At 45.1% G+C, this 25,900-nt stretch overlaps 1 protein-coding gene across 3 annotated transcripts; it reads left to right on the top strand.

The window, feature by feature from the left end:
- The first annotated feature begins 303 nt into the window (after positions 1 to 303).
- LOC121869309 lies at positions 304 to 21,700 on the top strand. Of its 3 annotated transcripts, XM_042370563.1 has the most exons (6): positions 304 to 1,274; positions 1,825 to 2,038; positions 4,633 to 4,760; positions 6,990 to 7,155; positions 7,479 to 7,631; positions 19,478 to 19,601. In XM_042370563.1, exons 1-5 carry the CDS (start codon positions 384 to 386, stop codon positions 7,583 to 7,585), a joined length of 1,506 nt encoding a protein of 501 aa, XP_042226497.1. In that variant the 5' UTR covers positions 304 to 383; the 3' UTR covers positions 7,586 to 7,631; positions 19,478 to 19,601. The 3 variants fall into 3 exon arrangements, with proteins under 3 accessions (XP_042226497.1, XP_042226495.1, XP_042226496.1); XM_042370561.1 differs by lacking the exon at positions 7,479 to 7,631 and having other exon boundaries at positions 19,478 to 21,700; XM_042370562.1 differs by lacking the exon at positions 7,479 to 7,631 and having other exon boundaries at positions 305 to 1,274; positions 1,828 to 2,038; positions 19,478 to 21,700.
- The last annotated feature ends 4,200 nt before the right edge of the window (positions 21,701 to 25,900 follow it).

The raw sequence follows: 25,900 nt of genomic DNA, 5'->3' as shown, positions 1-25,900 counted from the left end.
CTACTGGACAAACGCTAATGAGACGCAGATATAAACCCTCAAATGAATGAATCCAAGCGAAGAGTCTACGACCATTTCTTCGCTGTGTAGAACGTATTACTTTCCTGGCATTAACAAACTTGTGTTGTGGCCATTTACCCATTTTGTGTTCCCCAGTCATCGTTGTTAAACAATTTTATGGAGCAAATATCAACAACTTATGTTACATCCGTCGCAATTACTGACCAGCTATTTGTTGATGACGTAAACGAATATTTGTACAGTATTGCTTGTATTATAACTCTTCTTTTTCAACCATTAAATATTTTTTTTTATTATTGCAGGATGTGCGGCGGGGTACCATAGCCCAGGTGACTCTGACGAGGTGGACTACATCCCTAAGTATGTGCCGCCTCCCTCCACTACCACCGCGTCCCCTTCCAGGGCCTCCCACCTGCCCAACATCCTCACTTCCCTGGAGATCCCCCCAGCATACCTCGAGGAAATTCTTCGCCCGGAAAAGCCACCCTACAGGTCTTACAATGACCACCACCACCAGCTGCTCTACGAGCCACACCCCCAACAGGAAAACAGTCAGCTGTATGGCCAGCCAGATGGACACGAGAGTTACCAGGATCAGAAATCTCACGGGCACAAGTACCACGGACACAAGTACGTTCAGGACCACAAGCGTCGAGGACAGTACTATCAAGGTCAACAGTCCATTGGACAGACGCAGACCCAAGATCAGGAGTACCAACACCCCAGCTACAGGAGGAGGTCAAGTTTGGGGCCAGTACAACGGAGTGAAGGACCACCGAGATCAGAAGCCTCCATACCAGCACTACCAGGGTCAAAAGAACCAGAGCCAGAACTCAGGCTCGCAGGGGGACAGCAAGTCTCGTGATAAGGAGACCAACTACGGAGGTGTTTACACTGGGGGTGCCTCCCCCTCTGGGGGTATTTACACTGGGGGTGTTTACACTGGAGATGCTTCCTCACCCGGGGGTGTTTACACTGGTGGTGTTTACACTGGTGGTGTTTACACAAGTGATATATACTCTGGTAGTAATGATGTCAACTATGACAACACCAAAACTCCGGGCTCCAAATCACAATGGTCTTGGGATTCGTCGCATGAGAAAGAAACAGAAGACAACTTTGCCTTTCACGAAGGGGTGGAGAGCACCTCCCAGGGGCCACGATTCGACAGGAGCCTCCCACGGAAGGTGACGGTACAGGCTGGCAAGACGGCCGTGCTGGCATGTAGGGTCCTCGACAGCACTGAGAAATCAGTAAGTAATCACATTTGACACTTAATTGTATGATGTAGGTTAACTGCTGACAATGACAGTTAGAGAAAGAGTATGGAATTAAAGGAAGGGGAAGGTATTGACAAGGAAAGATGAAAAATCTATTTTTTTCTGTCATAATCATTTGTTTCTTATAGAATATGTGTAGGTGGAATTACTGCCTTCTTTAGAACCTCTGCTCCTCCTTCGTCACATATACTCTGTAACTTGGTGGACATCATGTGAACCAAGAATGCTATCATGCAATAGTTCCACAAAATAGTCTTCATCTAAGCTATAAGAGTTAGGGATAGGCCATTAATGATTTCAGGAAAGGTTGTAAGAAATGACCTGAGAGATAAGAACCTGGCGTGAGAGGCTAACTAACTCAAGCGTTGAAATTTGCCATAAAACGGTGGTGATGGTGATGATTAAACTGCCTAGTTCTTGCTTTTATTCTTTTTAACAGACGTTATTATGCACGCATTTATACTTTATTAATTGGGTAGATCAGTAGTTGTAATGGGGTAAACTAACCCGACGACCTTGTTAGCAGGTGTCTTGGATGAGGCACGAGGACCTACACATCCTGTCGGTTGGGAAATACAAGTACAGCACGGACGACCGAGTGACGGTGTCGCGGGAGGAGGAGCGGCAGGAGTGGGTGTTGACGATTGAAAAAGTGACAGAGGAGGACGCTGGTATGTACGAATGTCAAGTTTCTGCCAAGCCCGTCCTCAGCTTCATCGTCAGTCTCGAGGTCGTAGGTGAGCGGCCTGTATCTGTGTGTATCCGTGAATTAAAATGTTAAGAGACAGGTCTGTACAATAGCAAACGTGATCAACAACAACTAATTCTATATTGCCCTACACTACTACAAACTTAAACACACACATACGCACACACGTACACGCATACTTACACACACATGTATACACTACTACTACTACTTTGTTGTCACTCGGAATCGAGTATGACGATCATCCATCTATGATACAATGATACGAGTTATTAAGGATGTCACCTTCGTTGATGAGCTCTGAGGTGACTAGAGAGGCCGATACGGGACCAGCAGGGTCGTTCACAGATGTTGTACGTGTGGAGGGCTACATCTAGTGCAGGAGGAACGGCGGCAGCGTCTTTCCGGCGTTGGCGTTTGTCTGCCACGGTATGCAGTCGGGCTAACTCGAAAGTGTTGACACCTTCCCGTGTGGTGCTCCTCAAAGCGTTACAATGTGAAGTCATCGTCTCCCAGGTGAGGGGGTCAATTTGCCACTTTTTCAGGTTTGCCTTAAGACTATCCTTGTACCTTTTCATTTGCCCGCCAGCGTTACGTTTACTATTCGTTAGGTAACTGTAAAGTAGCTGCATTTATTCTCTCGCCTTCCCAACGAACTTGGAGGATGGAACGTAGACTACGTTGGTGAAAATTTTCAAGTGCCTTGATTTGCCTCCTGTCTGTGACCTATGTCTCGCTGCCATATAGCAGGGTGGGGAGGACCATTGCTCGATATACGTGCAACTTTGTAAATAAATTCAGCTCCCTACAGCTGAAGACACGGGTACGGAGTCTGCCAAAGGTTTGAGATGCACATCTGATATGATGTTGAATCTCTTCATCGATGTCCGTGGTGGTGGGCAGGTGGGAGCCGAGATACTGAAAGTGGGTAACATTAGAGAGGGTAGTGCCGTTAAGCTAGATGGTTGGTGGAGATGTGGCTGAACCAGGGGAAGGCTGAAAGAGAATCTGAGTCTTATGCGCATTCACCTCAAGGCCGAAGTGTACATACGCATCTGCATAGGTGTTCAGGATCTCCTGTAGGTCGCGTTCAGTGTGAGCGACAAGGTTGAGGTCATCTGCATACTAAAGTTCAGTGATGGAAGCTGCGGACACCTTTGTTCCTGCCTGGAGTCGTTTTACGTCCACCCCACCGGCTAAATTGGCACTGGCACGAGTAAAGATTTCAGTCAAGAAAATGAAAAAGAGTGTTAGTGCCAATACACATTCTTGTTTGGATGGGGAAGAACTCAGACTGGGTGCCACTGTGAAGGACACTGTCGTTCATGCCATCATGAAGTTGCCTCACAATGACGATGGATTTTGGTGGGCAGCAAAAACGGTTGAGGGTCCACCAGAGGTTTCCCTGCTGACCGAGTCGAAGACCTAGGTTAGGTCGATGAAGGCCATGTACAGGTCACGATGCTGTTCTCTGCACTTTTCCTGTATCTGGCGGGCAGCAAAGCTCATGTCAGTGGTGCCACGTGATGGTCCAAAGCCACATTGAGATTCTGGGAGGAAGCTTTCCGCCTCAGGAGGAAGTCTGTTTAGGAGGACTCGGGCGATAATCTTGCCAGCTACAGACAACAGCGAGATCCCGCGGTAGTTGCCACAGTCTGACCGGTCTCCCTTATTATAATTATTGGCGATGGAGGCGTCTTTAAGAGCTTGGGGGATTTCCTCCTTTTCTCATATATTCTCCAGGAGAGAATGGAGACGACTGGTAAGCAGAGGTCCTCCTGCTTTATACACCTCGGCTGGGATTCCATCAGGCCTTGAAGTACACACACACACACACACACACACACCACACACATACACGCACACACAGACACGCACGCACACACACACACGCACACACATACACGCACACAGACACATACACACACACGTGTACAAACGTACACATGCACACACACACGCACACACACACACACACGTGCACACACACATTAGCAGACATTTTCCATGGAAAAATTGCACTGGGATTTGTACGATTAAGCTTCCTGTATTGGGTTTACCCGTCACATAACTCGACCCCCCACACGCCAGATAGGACCCACGAATATTTTACTTTCCAGCATTGTTAGAAAAGTTTATCTGATGTCTCTATAAATCAGCCGAAATTAGTGTTATTTGAACGTGTAAAATTTCTGTAAAAGACGTAATTATTTTAATTACTTTGTAATATTTTTTTACAATTGTTTAATACATTTTCGAAACATTAGTAGATGGAATACCATACGATCAGTTAAGTCTCCATGTATGAATGCATTTAACTTTTTATGACTTTATGTTTTATCAATACATTTCAAAAACTTTTGTCCTCCCTTGAAATTTCGTAATCTTATAGGGTAACAGCGTGGGAGAGAGTGGGGTTTGTTGTTTGAATCCTGAGTAACTAAATATCGCAAGGGAAGCTCAGAACAGGACCAGAAAGGTTTTAAATCATACACTTCCAGTATTATGTCATACTCCAGTACTTATGTCTTTCACAAATAAAATTGAACGAATAGGATCCTCCTAACTTGATCGTGTTTTCTCTACTTGTGTGGTCATCACTACTACTGATTGGCTGAACAGTACCCAGGGCAGAGGTGGTACACGGGCCGGAGATCTTCGTGCATCGAGGGTCACTCATCAACCTGACGTGTGTGGTGACTCACGGCACCCAGCGACCTGTCTACGTCTACTGGTACCATCACAATAAGGTATTCCCCGACTATGCCATACCCACCCATAATGATGTTCTCGTCTGTTACTCACCATGAAACACAACTCATAGCCATAAACTATTGAAAAATCGTATAGCTATTGAAGACGAGTAACAAGTTTCATTATCGACCTCGGACCTTTGTAACTCTCCATTGCTGATAACATTGTATTATTACACGCCTGATAATGGCCTCGTATCTTGTCAGGCATGGTTCAATTCAATGTGTTAATGATTACATCCATTGTCAGTTTATGTTGTTATCGATGGTCCACTGTAAAAATATATTACTGGTAATTTAATCATTGACCCATTTAATTTTTTATTACTAGCAATGGTCCAATTCAATGCTGTTTTTGTTAATAGTTTTATAAGGTTAAACGTTCATTTCGCTAACCATTCACTAGTATAAAATTGTGTTGTTAACTACAATTCCCACCCAATGATGTTTTCTTTCATTATGTGTTGACGCTCGATAACAAACTGTGAAGAATTTTACTTAACTCTAACGTAGCTGTTTGTAAACTTTTTTCAGTAATTTTGGTTAATATAAAGCTCATTCGTTGAATATAACTCATTGTAAAACTGGAACATTAATTGTAGTCCTTTTGTAAAGCTGAATAGTAACTTAACTCCAATATAAAGTCACGTAAATCATTTCTGCAAATGCCTAAAGTATTCATCGAATATCTAAGCCTAGAGGTAACAACCTAAACAGTACAGTATAAAAAAACATTAAATACTTTATCAGTGTAAAAAAGATGGAAGTACAGTACAGTATACCTTTTATATCCTTTAATTTTTCCATAAAGACTTTATTGATCTACAGAGGTAATCATTAACCACCTAAATCATATGATAACCAAAAGAAAACACTAACAACTTAAACCACAAAGTCTCAGGCAAGCATTAACCATCTAAAGTTTATAATGACAGCCTAAAGGGTCTATAACACAGGGCAAAATTCCACATTCCTCGGGACAAAAACGGTCATACCGCCTTTCTCTGTCAGATTTTTCGCCTGAAAACGGATATCCGAGGAAGTGATTCGTACGGGAATTCTCGGGCAAGTTTTAACGGCATTTTGGGTCCAATTGAGGATTTATAATATTTACAATTCAAAGGAACTAATTTTATTAAAACAAATTAATAGAAAACCATTAAAATTATTTTTATGCAAATGTATTATCATTAGAATATGTTTTGTGCATAGAAATGAAAATTGCAGACAACTTTTCATTGTTTTAACTTTGAACAAGGGATTCTGAAAATTCCCTTGTCGTAAAGGTGAGGAAATCCAGAATGTTGTGGTTTTCCAGACATACATTGTATGTCAAGAAAAGCAAAAGCTTAAAACGACAACACTTTTGGACGGCCCGCCATCTTTGCTGCTGTTTGACAGAGAACGAAGAAATGAAAACAGAGAACGCCATAATTTTTCCCAGTGTGATACCCTTTACCACTGAGTTACTATAGTTGCATTTTCCTCCAGTCTCACTAAGTGCAATCTGGCATGGCAGCGTTCTCTCTCGCCACACAATTTAGCTGCTGGTAAAACTCGGATCAACTCAAGGACTATTCCCATTTGGTCTAGGGTGCACTGTCCATGATGTGCAGTGTAGTAAGAGTTTTTAAAAACTATTGAAAGTAAAGTTGAATAGTTAGAGATGTTTAATAGAAAATAATCATCCACTTCTGAATTGTAATTTCAGCGTCAAAAATCACGGAGTCTTAGTTTACTGGCAAACAGCCTGTTAAAATTAAATGAGGACTTATGTTGGGGTCTCCGAAGAAACAAATATTTTGATGATAATTGGGTCATTATTTATTGTAAGCCCGCTGGGGCGTTTATAAATTATTTTATCATCAAAAAATCTGCAATATATATATATATATATATATATATATATATATATATATATATATATATATATATATATATATATATATATATATATATATATATATATATATATATATATATATATATACATACAGGTATATGCAGTAAGCGGTTATGATTCGTTGATCGTATGTTTGCACTTGGTTGCTGATGCTACTCCCACTCATTTGCCCAACCAATAGAAGTACAGAATGAAGCCGGTGTAAATTTGTTTTTCTTTGAGCTTAAAATCTTTCTTGGTGTGGAAATTTTCTGAACCGGTACAACCTTCCCCTCCCCCTCCCCCTATCAGTCCCCCTCATTAACACATTGGGCTTGTTGCAGGTGCTGGACTACGAGGGTCGAGGGGGCGTTACTGTGATCACCAAGGCTAGCACCAACACCATCAGCCACCTCCTCATGAGGGATGCCAGGCCCGAGGACTCTGGCGTGTACTCCTGCAGGCCTTCCAATGGCGAGGACGCCTCCGCTACCCTTCACGTCCTCAATGGTTAGTATACTAACATAATTCATGTATATATATTTTTTATTGTAGAAGTCTAAGGGGATAGCAGCTGGGGGATAGGCTTATATATTTTTGCCATCCTCAAAGTGTTTATTATATTCGTGAACCAGTTGCAGTTATATATGGTCAGCTGATCTTTGTTAGTAATACTGATGAACTTTCCGGTAACTTAAACTTACAATTAATTATATAAGAATGTTTGGGCATCCATCGATACTTGGAAATTCCTGAAAATCCATTAAATCTTATACAGTAGAATAGCTACAGGAAGATGTCTTATTTGAGGTGATAACTGTCACATCTTTCAGAACACCAGGGAGAATCACCATCACCATCATCTTCGTCGTCGTCGTCGTCGTCGTTGTCGTTTTATGGCCATTTACCGCGCTTGCATGGGTTAGCCGCGATTACCTGATGGCAGCTCTCCATACTGCACGGTCTCTTGCAACCTCTCTCATCAGGTTCTTATCTCTGAGGTCATTTTTTTCAACGTCTCCCCATGCCATACTTTCATAGCTGTTCTTTAATGCCATAACCATTCGAACAAGACACTCCTCGACCCCTATCTTTCTCATTGCCTAATGGTACCTTGTCAAATGCCTACTGTAAGTCTACAAATTCAAAGTACAGCTTTCCTTCTTTCCTCAGATATTACATCTGTAGTCCTCATACCCAGCATGAACCCAAACTTCATTTCATTGATGCCCACTCTCCCTTATTAATTTCTCGATACTCCACAATTTTCATAACCTGATGTAACCGTTTCAGGCCCCTATAGTTCCCACATATAAGTGAATCACCTTTTCCCTTTGTAAGTACTGTATTCACAATCATGCTCTTCAGCCAGTTAACTGTAACATTACATTCCATCTTAAATTGTATTAATGAATTCTGTCATCATGGACACGCCAACATCATAAGATCCGTTCAGGATTTCCGCATGTGTTCCAGGACTTCCAGCAGCCTTTCCATTCTTCAATTTGTCACTCGCTTTCTTCACACAGTCTCTTTCGGGATTTGGGGAGTGTTCCTTTATTGGTTTTCCTGCTCCTATAGGCTGCCCCCGTCCCAATCAAGCTCCTCATTCAGCAGACGAGCATAGTATCTGTATTATTTTCCAAGCATCATGATATCTTCATCATACAGCCATATTACCACAGTCATTTCTCACGTACTACTCACCACCTACTTCCTTGCTTCTACCCATTGTTTGCCTTGCTTTTCTGTATACCATACCTCTAGCATCCACACTATTCACCACATCCTGTTCACGCTTCTTAAGCCTAGTAAAAAAAAAATTCTGGCCCTGCGTTTGGCTCCCAGGCAGACCTTATGCATTCTCTTCTTTATCACTGTTCAATTCATCATTCCACCGCCACGTTACTGCATACCTTGCCTTGACGTCTGTAAATAAGGTAGAGGGTAATTGCTTGTAACGCTGAGTGGGAGGACAGGAATTAGGATTGGAAGTACTTTGGTGGCAATTTGGGGGAGGAGGGATTGGGGTAGGATCAAGGAAAATGAGGGAGGAAAATTGAAGGAAAGTAAGAGATTGACTGCATACCTTGGCTGAGCCCTTCTTCCAAACACACATCTTGTCAGTCACACTTAACAGAACATCCTTTAATATCACTGATCGTTACTACTCTTCTCAACTCAGCATGAAATGCTTCTTTTTCACTCTGATCTTTCAATTATCTCACTCTCCGTCTGGGAACATACACCTTCTTCCTTCCCCTGCACAATTTAAACACATCACATGCAAGTAATCTGGGCTACAACACACATTCGTCCCCTGCTCTCACTTTGCATTCCTAACAAGCTTCCTGTTTGATTCCCTGGCAAGTATGTAGTCAATCTGTGTTTTTGTGCCACCTGACTCGTACAGTACTGTATGTGATCATCCTACTCACCTTCTTCTTAAACAATGTACTGTACCGTATTACATTCCTCTACATTCCATGCACCCCCAAATTCAAGTATGCTTCCGCCTTCAGTATACCCTTAAGCCAAAGCTTGTTCCACCAAGCACACCTTCGTGACTTGATATGTGTTCACCAGCATGGCCGTTTAGGTCATCGCCCAGTGCTACAATATCCCTTCACCACACACTGACACTACATGCAGTAACTCATCCCAGAACTTGTCCATCTCTCCCTAACGTGGTCCAACCTGGTAGTCTTCGTTATCGGGTTGAATTCATTGCATTTGTTTTCTGCTTTTTGGAACTGTTATCATCATCAAGTGGTGAAAGTCATATTAATCTGATCATGTGAGATTGTTGTAACATTATATAAATTTATTTTACTAAGCAGTTTAATATTTTTTCTCCACTTATATGGTAATCTTATACAGAAATGCACTCGTAAGTTAAATTAAATTTTTATACACACTTTAATGATTTATATGTTTCATTTAGTACTACAGGGCATCAATAGTTGCAACCAAAGATTTCCCTAACACTCGGCAGTATCTGGCATCTGTTGGTCATATATGTGATTGGTGTATAGTTGATGACGCTGATTTTCAATATAAATTATGTCAAAATAACAACATCAGAAAAAAATTTATAAAAGAAAAATAAATAAATAATTTTCATATCACAATCGCATCCATGTGTGCCCCGGAAACTTTGTCCACAACTTTACACAAGACAGTACTGTAAGGCACAACCCTACTACCGTAAACATAGTAGTACCCCGGTCCACCATCAATCTTCTAAATGTTATCCTCCTGCTGTTAATTAGTGGCAATCGTAAAGGCGTTTTCTCAGGGTTAAAGTGAGCCATGTTCAGAGTTTCGTAGCAAAACACATGTAACACCAAAAGGCACTGCTAATGTTACTACTGTTGGTCTCTTTGTATGTTGCTGAGTTGTAACTTTATTAAAGTAACAAACCGTAGACACACGTACTCATAATATACCATTTAAGTGTCTAGTTGTTATGCGTGGCAAATTTTATCCCAAACCATTATAACCATCCATCCATCCCTCCTTGATTTTCTGTTATCGCTCAATGCACGAAGGTCACTTAAGAATTTTTAAATCGATTTCTGCACAATTTTACACGATGATAAAACAATGTTACATAAGAACTGGTTTTGGGGTTTATAAAAAAATATCTGACTTGCAGAGGATGTGTATTGTTCGAGTGGTTATGGCATTATAAAAGGGCTCAAAAACCTCAGAGTAAATGGTGAGGAATCTGAAGTAAAAGTAGAGGTCCATCAGGGTTCTGTCTTGAGCTCCCTTCTATTTACCATAGGGCTGGAGGCAATATCATATGTTGATGACTCAGTGTTGATAGCAGATAGTATTGAAGAGGCCGTGCAGAAATTTAAGAAATTGAAAGATGGAATAGAGGCAAAGGGTCTGAGACTGAATGTGGCGAAAACAAAAGTATTGATTCATAGTGTGGTGTGGGTGATGGAAAATGACATGGGTTGTCTGTAAAAAATATGTTGACCGCAACCCAGTAATGTGCCTCGAGTGGACAGTGAGTACACAAGAGATACAGTGAAGTAAATAGCGTGTGCAGAACACTTTGGTCATATAATTAGAGATAGGGGGAGAATAGCAAATATTAATGGGCAAAGTTGAGGGTAGCAGGACCAGTGGAATGCAAAGACTGGGATGGATGAGTGAAATTAAAAACTGGGTCCCCAGAGAGATACAAAACCTTGAAGGATTGGTAAAAACATCCTGAGAACGTTTAGAATGGAGGAATGTGGTCGCCTTTACTGACGGCAACAGGACCTTCCTTCCGAGTGAAAGGGAAAATGCACGCTTGTTATTGTTGTTGAGATTATCGGACCGTAGTCTGACACGGGCCTTTGCCTGTAGGCGACCCGTTTGGTGGTTCCGTCTGGAGCTCTTGGAGCAGCCAGACCGGATTAACGATTTGGGGATGGAAGGTGTCCTACCTGCAGATATGAAAAGATACTACAGGTTTGCAAGTGTGAGCGGACCCTCGGTCAGTGAACGCTTGCCACCAACTCCTCCCCCCCACCCCCACTCCTGGACGTGGTCAGTTTCGGAGTGGCGCGACCCCGAACCGGGGTCCGCACTTGCTGGGGGAGGATACTTCTTAAGGTATCTGGGTGGTGGATATGATCGCTTTGTGGGATGAGACCGCTGGTGTTGTGTGTTCTTGGAAGTTTCGAATTTGTTTCGGAGACTTTGTGTGACTTCGCAGTCGAGAAGATAGTGTTCCAGTGGGTTGGCCGCTGGCTCTTGACAGTAGGTGCATTCCCTGACGACATTTCCGATCGTCTGCCAGATGCACTTGTACCCTAGTCGTAGTCGTTGAAGGCTAACTTGGGTTTGTCCTGGTGTTTTCTTGTCCGCGTATGGTGGTTCCCCTTTTGCAGCCACCAGGTACCATTTAACTGATTGGAACCAGCGTTGAATGTGTCAAGGAAGCTCTTTTGAATGTGGAGCTTGGCATTCTTTCTGAGGTGGTTCTTGATCTGTTGCACGCTTGCTGAATCTTGAATGTGTACGCTTCTAAAACGTGTGGCTGCCTTGGCTACTTCGTCTGCCATGTCATTTCCCTTGATCCCTACATGACTGGGAATCCAGTGTAAGACGACTGGGCGATTTTGTCTTTGAAAGTCCTGTAGCTGTGCGAGGATCGAGGTTATGTTGTGGACGTTGTCTCTTGGTTGACTGTGTTACAGCACCTGTATTGCCGTTTTCGAGTGTGTGATGTTACGTGTCAAAGGGGAAAGGCTCGTAACAAACAAAAAGTGAATGTATTTAAAGAGAATTCCAATATATTGTTCTTAAATTTGTATTGAGAACAACTCCAACTACGGTGTAATGTATGGATTAAATGCAGCCCCTTTTATTAAATGAATACTTGATGATTGGAGTAAAGAAACTTAAATAAAAAGTATAACTATATTTACAAATACTTACCCTAAAAACAAAGACATAAAGCTAATCACATGAACATACTAGATTACTTTAAGGTTGCCAATATCACTGACAACTAAATCAATACACGATTCAAGAACAAAAATACATAAAACACTAAATACAGCCAGCCAGCCTCAAAAATGAATACCATAAGTACATCACCCAGTTCGAAGGCAGGAGTCAACTGACAACGCAGGCCAGTGGAAAGGTTCGGAGGTTACCCAAGCTCGTGTCCTAACTAAAGGCCGGCTCTTGAACTTGAACTGTTATGGAGATTACTGGCCACTTCGCCTTTAGGCTATTTCGGCCGAAGCTGTTTGTTTCTTGAGTCATTTTCTTTGGACTTCTTCCTTTTGTTCTTTTTACTTTTCAATCGCCATTCTTCTTCTTGGTCTTGTTCTGGTATATTCTCGTAAACGTCTAAAAACGGTGTTGATGTTAATGTTACTATATCGTTTTCTTCGGTCTTGTTTAATTCTGGCGTCTTTTCTGTGGTCTTCTTGGGGTCTTGATTCTTCTTTTCTTCGGTCTTCACTACAAGGAGAGCCTCCTTGTAGCTCAGTTTTTTCTTGCTTCTCAGCTTAGCCACACTACACTCCTCCCTCCACTTGAGACACTCCCGGTCAGAGGAGGAGTGAGGGCCACCACAAGCTGCGCATTTCTTGGCGGCCGCCGAGCAGTTGGTGTGCTGGTGCCCGGGTGTCCTGTAACTACAACAGACCTCCCGAGAACGACACTTCCCTGCCAGATGGCCATACCTCTGGCATTTGTAACATCTTGTTGGTCTTCTTTCATACGGTCTTATTGGGATGTTCTCCCGTTCCAGCAATACGGTGCTTGGTAGCTTCTTGGGGTAGCCAACCAGTGCAGTTACACTGGTCAGCTTCCGTACTATTGAGAGCTGGTCTCCGATCGCCTCTGCCAGTTCTTCGTTTTCGAGGTGTTCTATCTCGGTGTGGGAGATGACTCCCAACACCAAGTTGTCCTCTGTGCGAGCTTCCATTAGTATCTGCATCCCGTTAATTTCTGTTATGTTGGCTATTTGCTGGGCCTGTCCCCATTCCGCGAAGGTGACGATAAGGCCACCACTCACTGGTGTGCGGACGACCCTTGTCACCCCCCCTAATTCCTAAAGAGTCAAAAAACTTCCTTCGGAAAGGGAGGTTTAGTTGCTTGCGCGAAGGGCATGTGACTGGGTACAGTGTTACGACCTTCGCCTAGTCACAGGTCAGCATCGTCAGGTTCACGTAGTACCTCGGGAGCAGAGAAGATCTTGCCTCGCCGAGGTGCAGTTCTCCGATCCTCGGACCGGCTCTTGTTGTTGAGATTGTCGGACCGTAGTCCGACACGGGCCTTTGCCTGTAGGGGGCCCTTTTGGTGGTTCCGGCTGGAGCACTTGGAGCAGCCAGACCGGATTTGGGATGGAGGCTGTCCTACTTGCAGATATGAAAGGATACTGCAGGTTTGAAAGTATGAGCGGACCCTCGGTCAGTGAACGCTTACCACCAACCCCCCACTCTTGGACGTGGTCACTTTCGGAGTGGCACGCCCCCCTAACTGGGGTCCGCACTTGCTGGGGGAGGATACTTCCTAAGCTATCTGGGTGGTGGGTATCGTGTGATGACCCGGAGAAGGTGGAGAATGTGGTTTGTTTGGGCCTTTCGGGTTACAGTGGCCGCTGGTGTTGTGTGTTCTTCTCGGAAGTTTCGAATTCTCTTTCGGAGATTTTGTGTGACTTCACAGTGTTCGAAGATAGTGTTCCAGTGGGCTGGCCGCTGTCTCCTGACAGTAGGTGCATTCCCTGACGACATTTCCGATCGTCTGCCAGGTGCACTTGTACCTTAGTCGTAGTCGATGAAGGCTAACTTGGGTTTGTCTTGGTGTTTTCTTGTCCGCGAATTGTGGTTCCCCTTTTGTAGTTACCAGGTACCATTTGGCTGATTGGGAACCAGCGTTGAATGCGTCAAGGAAGCTCTTTTGGATGTGGAGCTTTGTAGTCTTTCTGAGGTGGTTCTTGATCAGTTGCACGCTTGCTGGAACTTGAATATGCGCGCTTCTAGAACATGTGGCTGCCTTGGCTGCTATGTCTGCTATGTCATTTCCCCGATCCCTATATAACTGGGAATCCAGTGTAAAACGACTGGGCGATTTTGTCTTTGGAAGTCCTGTAGCTGTGTGAGGATCGAAGTTATGATGTGGACGTTGTCTCTCGGTTTACTGTGTTGTAGCGCCTGCATGGCCGTTTTTGAGTCCGTGTGAATTATGATGGACTTGTTGTGTTGCAGCGTGTTGTAGGGCTTTTGAGATTGCTACCAACTCTGTTTGTAGGGTGGAGCAGTCATTAGAAAGTCTCCATCGGAGGGTCTGACCGTGGGTGTAGAAGGCCGCTCCGGATCTATGATGTTTTGGATCCACCGAGCCGTCTGTGAAGTATGACGCTGCATCAGCCGGTGTCTCGGTGGCTATGGCTTCCTGAGTTATTCTTTTGAGGTCCTCCTTCTGGAGGTTGGCATTGCTATCACCTAGTTTGGTAATTTTGAATGTAGCTGGTGGAGGGCTCCATGGTGGAACTACATAATCACTGTCTCGTATGTCTTGGCTGTTCTTGACGAGTGTTTCTGCTTTTAGCTGCCTGATGACCTCGCTTGCCTCGTGCGACCAGGTGGGTGGCCCCTCGCGCTCTGTGGTCGAGATGGAGGGAGGCATTGATTCGCGCTTTGGCTGCTGTGGGCTTATCTGATCTACAGATTTTGGCGAGGAGTCCGGCTGTCACCTGCTTGACTCGTACTTCCAGGGGTTGTAGTTCAGTTTCCATTTGCAAATTGCAAATTCTGGTCCACATGGGTGCTTCGAGCATGGTCCTGAGAGCATTATTTTGGATAACTTCTAGCTTAGCTATCTGGTCTTCTCTCAGTCCAATGAGTGCTGGAGCACTGTAATCTACCAGCGATCTGATGGCGGCCGTGTAGTAGGCTTTGGGCACTGGTATGTTTGGTTGTGCTGGCGAGCGACCTCATTATGTTGTGTCTGCTCTTCGTCCTGTGCCTGAGATACTCGAGTTGCAGCTTGAAAGAGAGTTTCTGCTCGAACTAGATTCCACGACACTGGCGGGTGTTGGTCCAGGCTACCGGCGTGTTTTATATGGAGAGCATCATGTCTGGTGTGTCTGTGCAGATGGCCATCGCTTTCGTCTTGGCTAGATTTATCTTGAGTTTGTTGCACTCCTCTTCTATAAGTTGGAGTGCCTGTTGACTAGTCTGTTTGCTCCTCTTACTATGAGCTGTAAGTCGCCTGCATAGCAGAGAAGCTTGGCTATTTGTCTGAAAGGTAGTCTGACTAGATTTCCATCAGGACATTGAACAGCGTTGGACTGAGGATGCCTCCTTGTGGAGTTCCATTTTCGTGGGCCCTGTAGCTTGATGTTGGCCCCTGAAAGCGTACTGTTGCTTCTCTCTGTGTAAGGTAGTTCTGGATCCACCCCAGCAACCTACCTTTGACGCCTTTGTCGGCGAGCGTCGTTATAATGGCCAGTGGATTTGCTAGTTCGAAGTCCTTCTCCAAGTCGAGGAAGACCACCAAAGCTGGTTTGTTGTCCTCTGGGCTGAGTATGTCGGCAATGTTGTTGCTTGTGCCGGTGTTCTCGGTGTAAGCAAAAATGTGAGTGTGTGAGCTGCCGACTTTCCACTTGAGCCTGTTGAGAGCCATTCTCTCTCCTGTCTTCGCTATGTAGCTGAGGAGGGAGATGGGTCTTGGTTTGTCTGGTTCTCAGGGCTTCGGAATGGACTGTATATCTGCCTTATTCCATTACGGTGGACGTCACTGTGCTATCCACGACGCGTTGATGACTTGTAGCAAAGCTTCGTGCCCGGCTTCTCCGTCGTGGCAAGGCATGGAATAGGTGATCCTGTCGGCCCCTGGTGCTGTGTCCTTGCTCCGTTTTATCGACTTCTGGAGTTCTTACTGGTTGAAAAGTCTGTCGGTGTCATCTTCAACATTGCAGGTCTCTTCGATCATCTGGAGTCTGGTCTGTCGCAGACGCCGTTGTATCTCCTCCGTATGAGTCGGGAGGTTTTTCGTTGCTGCTCGGTCGGAGAAGAGTTGTGCAAATCTCTCGGCTTCCTTTTCTGGTTTGGGCCCACATTTTGCTGAGGGAGGTGTGCTCATTCAGTTCGGAGCACCACTTGAGCCAGCTTGCGCTTTTGATTTCTTCCGTCTCTTCCCTGGTATCCTTGACTTTGTTTTGCAGGAGATGTCTGTTTGTTTCCGTGAGATGTCTTCTGTAGTTTTTTTCGGGCCATGTTCACTCTGCGGTTGAGCTCTTTCACCCTGGGGCAGTAGTACCAGTAATCTTTCTACTGTCTTGATGTAGGATTTGTTTTTGGGATAGCCACTTCTGCCGCTTGGTGAAACGCCTCGACCAATTGTTGATGGAGGTTTGTCTCGTCCACGGGTGCTGCACTAGCCGGCTGTCATTTGGCGCGTCACTTAACCAGGTGTTTCCCATAGAGTTCCCAGTTCGCCTTTTGGGTATTGTATCTCCATCTCGGCGGGGTTGGCGTTTTGAAATTGTTCACCTTCAGTGTTGTTAGGGTGGCAAAGTGGTCGCTGGTCAGCGTGGGGTGTAAGTGACAGGAGGCCGAAGGCTGTAGTGCACTGGAGACGAAGGTTAGATCTAGCCTTCCTCCCCTAGTGTGGGTGGGCTCTCCGGTGCTCAGGAGGGCGATTTCAGGTGTATCTTGAAAAGAGGTGTATAGGTGTAGGCCGTCTTCATTTGTGGGGCTTACCGAGCTTAGAAAGGGATGATGTGTGTGGCATGGAGGAGCTGAAATTTTCAGTTTCTTTCTGGGAGCTGACGGTATCTTTGGGTCCCTGGTGGCCTTTTTCGGTGTAGAGTTTACCTCGGCTGTCACTCGTGTGGGGGCCGGCATGGTGTCCTCCATTGAGGTGGCTGGAGCTGTGGCGACTTGCCCGAGGACGCCCCCCATGAGTATTTGGAGCTGTGTAGGCTGGATCTTGTCGCCCAGTAGTCCGGCTAGGCCCTCCGCGAAGGTTGTCAGTACCTTGGCTAGATCTGGTGTGTGCTTGTTTTGTCTTTTTCGTAGTTGTTCTCGTTGTCTGCTGCTTGGAGGGCTGAGGTGTGGCCGTAGGGAGGCCAAGAAACTGGGCCGCACTTTGGGTGTTCACTGGTTGAGGGGGTGGGCTTTGTTGTGTATGCCCTCGGGTTCCCCACACGAAGGTACTTGGTGGGGTTGGTGTGCAAGCGGTGGAGGCCGATCTTGCTGCTGGAGGTGGTGCTGCTCGGTTTGCCTGGACCCTTTTTGTCCTCTCACAGCATCCAGGGTTCCAGGCGTGGTGTTTGCCCCCGCAGTTGGCACACTTGGGGGCAATTTTTTCCCCATTCTTCAGCCTGGTGAGACAGGAGTGTGTGCCGTGCTTCTGCGCGCAGACGGCGCACATTTCCTTGTATGTACACCTCGTTTGATGTTGCCCGTATTTCTGGTATCTGAAGTACCGAAGGGGCTCCAGGACGAAGGGCTTCACTTCGTAGATCCCCCAGGTCTATGGTGCTGGGGGGGTGGACCGTAGTGCATTATGAGCACTTGTTTTGTGGTGGCCGTCTTGTCGGTAGCGGGAGAGCATCTCTCGGCTTTTAGTATCTTTTGATGGTTCTCCAAGGGTTCGAGGGGTAGCTCCTTTGGGTATCGGAGGACTACCAACTTCATCTGTTTCTGGACGGGGTCCAGCTTGGTTGATGCAATGGTGGTGGTGTTTTTCAGGTATGTGTCGAGGGTGGAGGTGGCCCCCTTTAGGTTGGGCCACACTGAGAGCTTGGCCAGTGGGTTTTGTTTCTTCATCTCTGTGATGGCGGCTTATATCGTTTTCGTGTCCGTTTTCGAGATCCGGAATTTTGGCAGTGATGTTGGGGGCGAGGTGGTGGTGATGGGTGCCTTTTGGGCTGCTTGACGGATTTCGTTTCCCGAAAATGCACGTCGGCATTTTTTGTTTTCAACCTTCGTCCAGTTGTCGTCCTTGGTGGCGGTGGCAGTGGCAGTGGTGGTGGAGTTATTGGGGGGCGGCAGAGGTGGTGTGGATGGCGTTGTTCTTGGTTTTCAGGGCTTCGTGGAATGCCCGCAGCTGGTCCGCTTCTCTGTGCGGAGCCTGTCATGATTCGGGTCGTCGGGTTGTCGGATCAAGCGGGGGTGGAGGTTAGGAGGGCGTACGCACTACATAACCAGTGGTTAAGTGGTGTTTTCTTCTTTAGAGGTTTCTCTGTTGTCCAGAGTGGTTAAGTGGTGTTTTCTTCTTCTTTAGAGGTTTCTCTGTTGTTCAGAGCCTACCTATTCCGGATGAGTAAATAGCAGAGGAATATTAACACTCCCCACAGTCACTTGATGGTCGCATGGTCGTAGAGTGGTTCCTGAGCTTCTCTCCCGGAGCTCAGTTTGGGGAAACCTACTTACTAGTGTATGTGACTGCTCACTTACAGGCGTGTGCTGAGTGTGCCTATTGGGTAACGATGAGGATTGTCAACCTCCTTCCAGGTGGACCTGCACGATCACGGTTTTCCTGGAAAGACTCGGCAGAGGGATGGGTTCTTGTTCCAACCCCCTTTCGTGTTCACAATCTCCTGGGAGGGAGGTGAATAGTTACAGGGGGGACCGCAGGACGAATACACTTTTGAGGGTGCAGGTCCCCAGGCCAGAGCGAAAAAAGGAAAAATAGTAATAGAATGAAAAGAACACAAACCACGTCGAGAATATCATGCTATGGCTGCTCTCCAGCTGGAGTGTGGGTCACTCACACCACCAGTGGGGAGGGCATGTCAGTGCCGGACGGTCAGCAAAGTTGGCCAACAATGGCAGCAGAGAGAAGGCAGGTCCAACTGTATGCGGCTAGAGTGAGAAATGTGATGTTGTATGGCAGTGAAACATGGCCAGTTAATGGGGATGACAAAAGTAGATTTGATCGAGCTGATAAGAAAATGGTAAGGTGAATGTGTATTGTGGCACTGATATACAGGAGGCCTTGTTCAAAATAGGAGGGCAGATGGATATTGAGAATATTGGCAAGGTAACTCGTAGATACAGGTTGAGATGGTTTTGGTATGAGTTAAGAATGGATGAGGCCAATTTGGTCAAAAGGTGCTTGAGCCTAAAATTAATGCCAAGAATTACATTGAGAGAGATTGTAAGAAATAAACTTCAGAACCTGACAAGAGAGACGGCAAGAGACCGTGCAGCATGGAGAGCTGCCATCAGGTAACCGCGGCTAACCAACACAAGCTTGGAAAATGGCCGTAAAATGATGGTGATGCTAATTTAACTTGTTCTTTCTTTTACTTCTATATTTTCACCATATGTAATGACTTCTATTTGTCTTCCGCCAGGGGAGCATCAGGCTGCCATGCAGAGTGATGCAAGTCCCCGGATGTTCACGTCAGCTTTTGTCATCACTTTTGGGCTGTGCCTCATATGTGTGGTGCAGCTCTACAGAAGTAATATTGATGGTGCCCCATAAGTTACTAAGACTTGCCTTGGAAGACAGCAATGATAAGAGATGTAAGGATATAACAAGCAGCTACTGTGTGGTGACCCTCCAGTTCAGCTCAAATGAAACCTGGGAATAACTTAAGAGTTGTTCTGTTACTCTATTTACCTGGGTTCAAGTGATATCTGAGTACATAGATTTTGTCACACGTGGGCTGCTTGGCTCAAGTGATATCTGACGTACCTGGGCTTTCGTCTACAGTACTGTACTTGCCTTATGAGTACTTGAGTGATAATTAAAGTGTCTGGTTCAAGTGGAAGCATCTCAGACATTCAAGAATGACCGGAATCATCGTGAAATTCTGCTTCTGCTGCTCCCGAAGATTTTACAGAAATAATTAAAATATATATTAACGAAATATTTCCTTGCATGTACAGTATAGCATCATTTTGTATATAGATGTAAAGTACAGTAATAGAGCTGATGGTTGAAGCAAGATGTCAAATCCACCTCAGGAAGCTAATGGCCGTTTCGTAGTGAAGGAACTGTAGTAGAGGTGGATGGTGGCGTGAGGGGGGCGGCGAGGGCCAACATTTACACGAATGGCTTGACCTCGCACATGAAGGCATCACTGGACCCATCCCGACTTACTTCTTCACGCACCATCACTTACCTTCTAGTTGTTGCCAGAGGATAGTCTCCTTATGTATTTTCCAGGATAAAAGAGCCGTAGTGTTTGTACTGTATTGACCTCCATCCAAGGAATACTAGGAAGTAATACCGGTAGCACACCTTTCGTTTTGTAAGAATTTATTTTTTAATGATTAATCTGTTTTTTACAGTATATTTCAGTTCTGAACAAAAAACAATTTGTTAATTTAATTTTGTAGTTTGGAAAAGTAAATGTGAATCATTTTTGTGAGCCAAGAAGTAGGCATTGGTGGTCGTGTTGATTGTTTACATGTACACGACACCAACACAGCTTGACGCCTCACACCTAAATAAGTTCAATATTTGATAATTTAAGATAGTTTAAAATCATGATAATTCACTCTAGAATTTCAGTGATGTATATTCTTAAAGCTGCAATAGAAGATTAATGAACAGAAGAAACTCAGAAATTTTGAACACGTTTATGTATCTAAGATAGTCAATGGTAAATTTTTGAAAGAAAGATATGTGACAAATAATGGCATTGTTTTTACATAATTAAGATAGTTATGTCGGTATGTTGTTGATGTAGAAACTGTATATACAATATATAGGTGTATGTACGCATGTATATATTTCCTAAAGCAAATTTACAATATATATCTTCACAATAAGATGTACCAGACTGTATGGTATCAGTATTACTCAGCAGTTGTATAAGTCATTTTACTCTACAGAGAAAATACCTGTCAACCTTTTCATTTAATTCTAAATTTTAATGTGAATATTTTTTCAAACAGTTTTTCCGTTATGGCTGGATTCAAGAGCAAAAAACACACACTCAATTTACCGCCATTCATTCATTTTTACTGCTGTAATAGGTGTGCCCTGCTGTGGTACTCCCCTCCCACAGTGTATGAGAATCATCTAGTTTCTTCCACTCCTTCCCATACAGCCAGAGGGCTAAGCATCCAGAAACCGCGGCCATGTAACATCCTAGCACACCGTTACTATGTACAGTATGTTCACCTCACTCTGATCTTTCTATCTTTATCGTCCCTTGTGTGCCATTTAGAAACTACTCCGATACATATTCTTCGATATATTGTGGCTGGAGCACATACCAGTTGTTTGTTACCATTTTTCATGAGAAGGAACACCCAGTTTATGTTCAGCATCATTTTGGTGGTGAAACATGGAGCTGAAAACTGTTTGTTTTTGTTTTGTTTTGTAAATAAGGATGATTATTTGTATGTTTTGAGATTAATATAAATTTATTATAGTTCACAATATCTCATAATTCCTCTATATGTTTAGCGTATAAATTAGCACCTTTGAAATAGTGTTGAAGATGACTGTACTGTTCCTCTGTGTTCAGTATGTGGTAGTTTGTAGATGGTATGTCATGAATGTACTGTATGTATATTTTAGATTAATGTAAATTATATTTTCATATATTTTATGTAACTGACATATTCTTTTATTTCCTCCTTACCCGGGAATCATACAACTCCTCATCATTGAAACAAAATAAGAACCAGATTTTTTCACACACAAGGAAGAACCAATTTCCCCCCAACTTGTATTCCCTGAAATCACTACTCATGTACACATTAATTATTTAAGTTACTAAGTAATGCAGTTACTTAATGGTAAATATTATATCAGTGTGATGCGTTATTCGTCATTACAAGAAAATACACTGATCACTACAGAAAACTCAAGAATGAAGGTGGTGTAGCAAGTGTAGCCTAATAAACAGTAATAGTGTGCCCTTAATTTATAGACGTTTTCTTTGGAAAGTTAAACATTCTGCCATCAGGTGGCGCTACGGTGTCGATGTAGCACCTTATTAAAAATAATGGATTTAAGGGAAAGTTATACTTCTTTATAGGATATTCTTTTTCACAACACACTTGACCTGACCTCTTGCCCTTGTAGGGGTATCGACATATTAATGTTGTCTAGCACTCAGGATGGAAGGAAACTCTAATGTGGTTTTCTTGTATAATATATAAGTTATATGAAGACAGTCTGGTGCTGGAGATGCCGTGTGGTGGGGAGCTGATCAGTAGAGACGTTCGGTGAGTAGCCTGTTGAAGGAGGTAGATGTGCAGGAGCTTCGTTAGAGAAGATGTTGCCTGTTGCTGGCCTCCTGGTTGAATAATTGTTAGGAGCTTGCTTGAGGAGGTGTTGCTTGTTGTAGAAGAGAGAAGAGAATGAGAAAGCTGGTGGGTGAGGAAGCTCAGAGAAGGACAGCTGGTGCGTCGCCATGCTCGCTGGCGGGAGCGAGGTCCGCCAGGCAGGCGAGGAGAAGCGAGGGGCCGCCAGGCAGCGGCGGAGGAGGAGGTGTTGCTTGTTCAAGAAGATTGGTCAGAATGTATCTCAATGGAGAGACAGAGCTTATATACCCAGCAGCAGCCGCTATGAGTCATGTTGGGAAAACCCAGAAAGTCGCCGGTGACTGGTTCCGTTGCTAAGATACGGTAACATCTGGTTGGTTGCTAGGGAAGGCGGCACATTGGAATGCGATACGCAGTTTGTAGGGGAGACGTCCACTTCACCCTTCTCTTCTACCTCCCCATGTTCCTGCCGCGCTCTGGACATCTTCGCTCCTGGAACCTCATAACCGCCTGATGCAGCTAAGTGATTGCGGTGGTACTGCTATGGAAGTAATTGTGGTGGAGCTGGGAAGTGATTGGTGGTGGTGCTGGGAAGCGATTGTTGTGGTGCTGAGGAAGCGATTATGGTGGTGCCGGGGAAGCGATTGTGGTGGTGCTGGGAAGCGATTATAATGGTGCTGAGGAAGCGATTATGGTGGTGCTGGGAAGCGATTGCTGTGGTGCTGAGGAATCGAGTACGGTGGTGCTGGGGAAGTTATTGTGTGGTGGTGCTGGAGAAACGATTGCTGTGGTGCTGAGGAATCGATTGTGGTGGTGCTGAGGAAGCGATTATGGTGGTGCTGGGAAGCGATTGCTGTGGTGCTGAGGAATCGAGTACGGTGGTGCTGGGGAAGTTATTGTGTGGTGCTGGGAAAGCATTGTGGTGGTGCTGGAGAAGTGATTGTCTGGTGGTGCTGGTGATGCTAGGGAATAAATTCACATGATTGTACAGTCGAAGGAAAAAGTCGTGTTACACTTAGAAGTTCTCCGTTCAGGTAACAAGCCCTTCCTTCTCTCCTACACAACACACCAAGTCCTTCACCTCGCTCCTACACAACACACCAAGTCCTTCACCCTGCCCTACGCAACACACCAAGTCCTTCCCTCTGTCCCACACAACACACCAAGTCCTTCACCTCGCTCCCTACACAACACATCAAGTCCTTCATCTCGCTCTACACAACACACCAAGTCCTTCACCTCGCTCCTACACAAAACACCAAGTCCTTCACCTCGCCCTACACAACACACCAAGTCCTTCACCCTCCCACACAACACACCAAGTCCTTCACCTCCCCACAACACACCAAGTCCTTCACCTCTGCACAACACACCAAGTCCTTCACCTCTCCCTACACAACACACCAAGTCCTTCACCTCCCACACAACACACCAAGTCCTTCACCTGCTCCTACACAACACACCAAGTCCTTCACCTCCTCTCCCACACAACACACCAAGTCCATCACCCGCCCTACACAACACACCAAGTCCTTCCTTTCTCCTACACAACACACCAAGTCCTTCACCTGCCCTACACAACACACCAAGTCCTTCACCCTGCTCCTACACGACACACCAAGTCCTTCACCCTGCTTCTACACAACACACCAAGTCCTTCACTCTCTCCTATACAACACACCAAGTCCTTCCTCTCTCCTACACAACACACCAAGTCCTTCACCTCTCCCTACACAACACACCAAGTCCTTCACCTCTTCTACACAACACACCAAGACACACACACACCAAGTCCAGTTCACCCTTCCTTCACAACACACAAAGTCCTTCCCTCTCTCCTACACAACACACCAAGTCCTTCAACCACACGACACACCAAGTCCTTCACCCTGCCCACACAACACACCAAGTCCTTCACCTCCCCCACACAACACACCAAGTCCTTCACCCTGCTCCTACACATCACACCAAGTCCTTCAGTCCCACCTGCTCCTACACAACACACCAAGTCCTTCCACCTCTTCTACACAACATACCAAGTCCTTCACCTCTGCCCTATACAACACACCAAATCCTTCACCTCGCTCCACACACACCAAGTCCTTCACCTCCCACACAACACACCAAGTCCTTCACCCTGCCCTACACAACATACCAAGTCCTTCACCCGCTCCTACACAACACACCAAGTCCTTCAGCTTCTACACAACATACCAAGTCCTTCACCTCCTATACAACACACCAAGTCCTTCACCCTCCTACACAACACATCAAGTCCTTCATCTCTCTCCACACAATACACCAAGTCTTTCACCCTGCCCTACACAACACACCAAGTCCTTCACCTCTTCCTTCACAACACACCAAGTCCTTCCTCTCTCCTACACAACACACCAAGTCCTTCACCTCGCTTCTACACGACACACCAAGTCCTTCACCCGCTCCTACACAACACACCAAGTCCTTCACCTCTCCCCACACAACACACCAAGTCCTTCACCTCGCTCCTACGCAACACACCAAGTCCTTCCCTTTTCCTACACAACACACCAAGTCCTTCACCTCGCTCCTACACAACACACCAAGTCCTTCACCTCTTTCCTACACAACACACCAAGTCCTTCACCTCGCTCCTACACAACACACCAAGTCCTTCACCTCTTTCCTACACAACACACCAAGTCCTTCACCTCTTTCCTACACAACACACCAAGTCCTTCACCTCACTCCTATACAACACACCAAGTCCTTCACCTCTTTCCTACACAACACACCAAGTCCTTCACCTCTTTCCTACACAACACACCAAGTCCTTCATCTCGCTCCTACACAACACACCAAGTCCTTCACCTCTTTCCTACACAACACACCAAGTCCTTCACCTCGCTCCTACACCCTGTAATTCGAGTAATTTGAATCATTTAGGCAATGCTTGAGGGTGAATGAACAAGGTTACTTTTCCTGTAAGGTAGTTAGGTAGTTCAACGGAGTTGTCCGCGTGTAGCCCACACCATTGTGACGTCACCATCTGGTTTTGATTGGCTGGTTCAGGGAAGTGAAAATCAGTAGGCTTTTACACCATCCTGAGGACAGACGCGAGCTACAGCTACCCCGGACCAAAGGTGGAAACGATTCTTGAAAATTATGTATGGAAGGAACTAAGCAAACTTGGTGCAGGCCAATTATATACTGTACAACAGAGGTGCGTGAAGCCAAGGAGATATAAGAAACGAGGCGGCCTACGTCATATCCCTGAAGCTACCGCCAGGCCGGCACCGCCGTTTTTATACACTAAGCATGTGGTTCGATCATAGTGAAGCAAACTGAATCTATCGAACTAATTACGACAGAGGAGCGATTCTTAGGTATATGCAAGTAAATCACCGTAGGTGAGCGTGATCCAAGTATATGCTGATAACCACAAGGAAACAGGAAGTTCCCAAGCGCTTTCGTGTAATTCACATCTTCAGGGGTGAGTACAGACTCAGGAGTAATTATAGACTAGGCTAATATATACAGTAGAGGAGAGTGAGATAAAGTCCCTAGGG

The sequence above is a fragment of the Homarus americanus genome, unplaced genomic scaffold (genome assembly GCF_018991925.1).
Source record: "Homarus americanus isolate GMGI-L3 unplaced genomic scaffold, GMGI_Hamer_2.0 scaffold36734, whole genome shotgun sequence".
NCBI classification, from domain to species: Eukaryota; Metazoa; Arthropoda; class Malacostraca; order Decapoda; family Nephropidae; genus Homarus; species Homarus americanus.
This window is presented reverse-complemented; position numbering and strand designations above follow the sequence as displayed.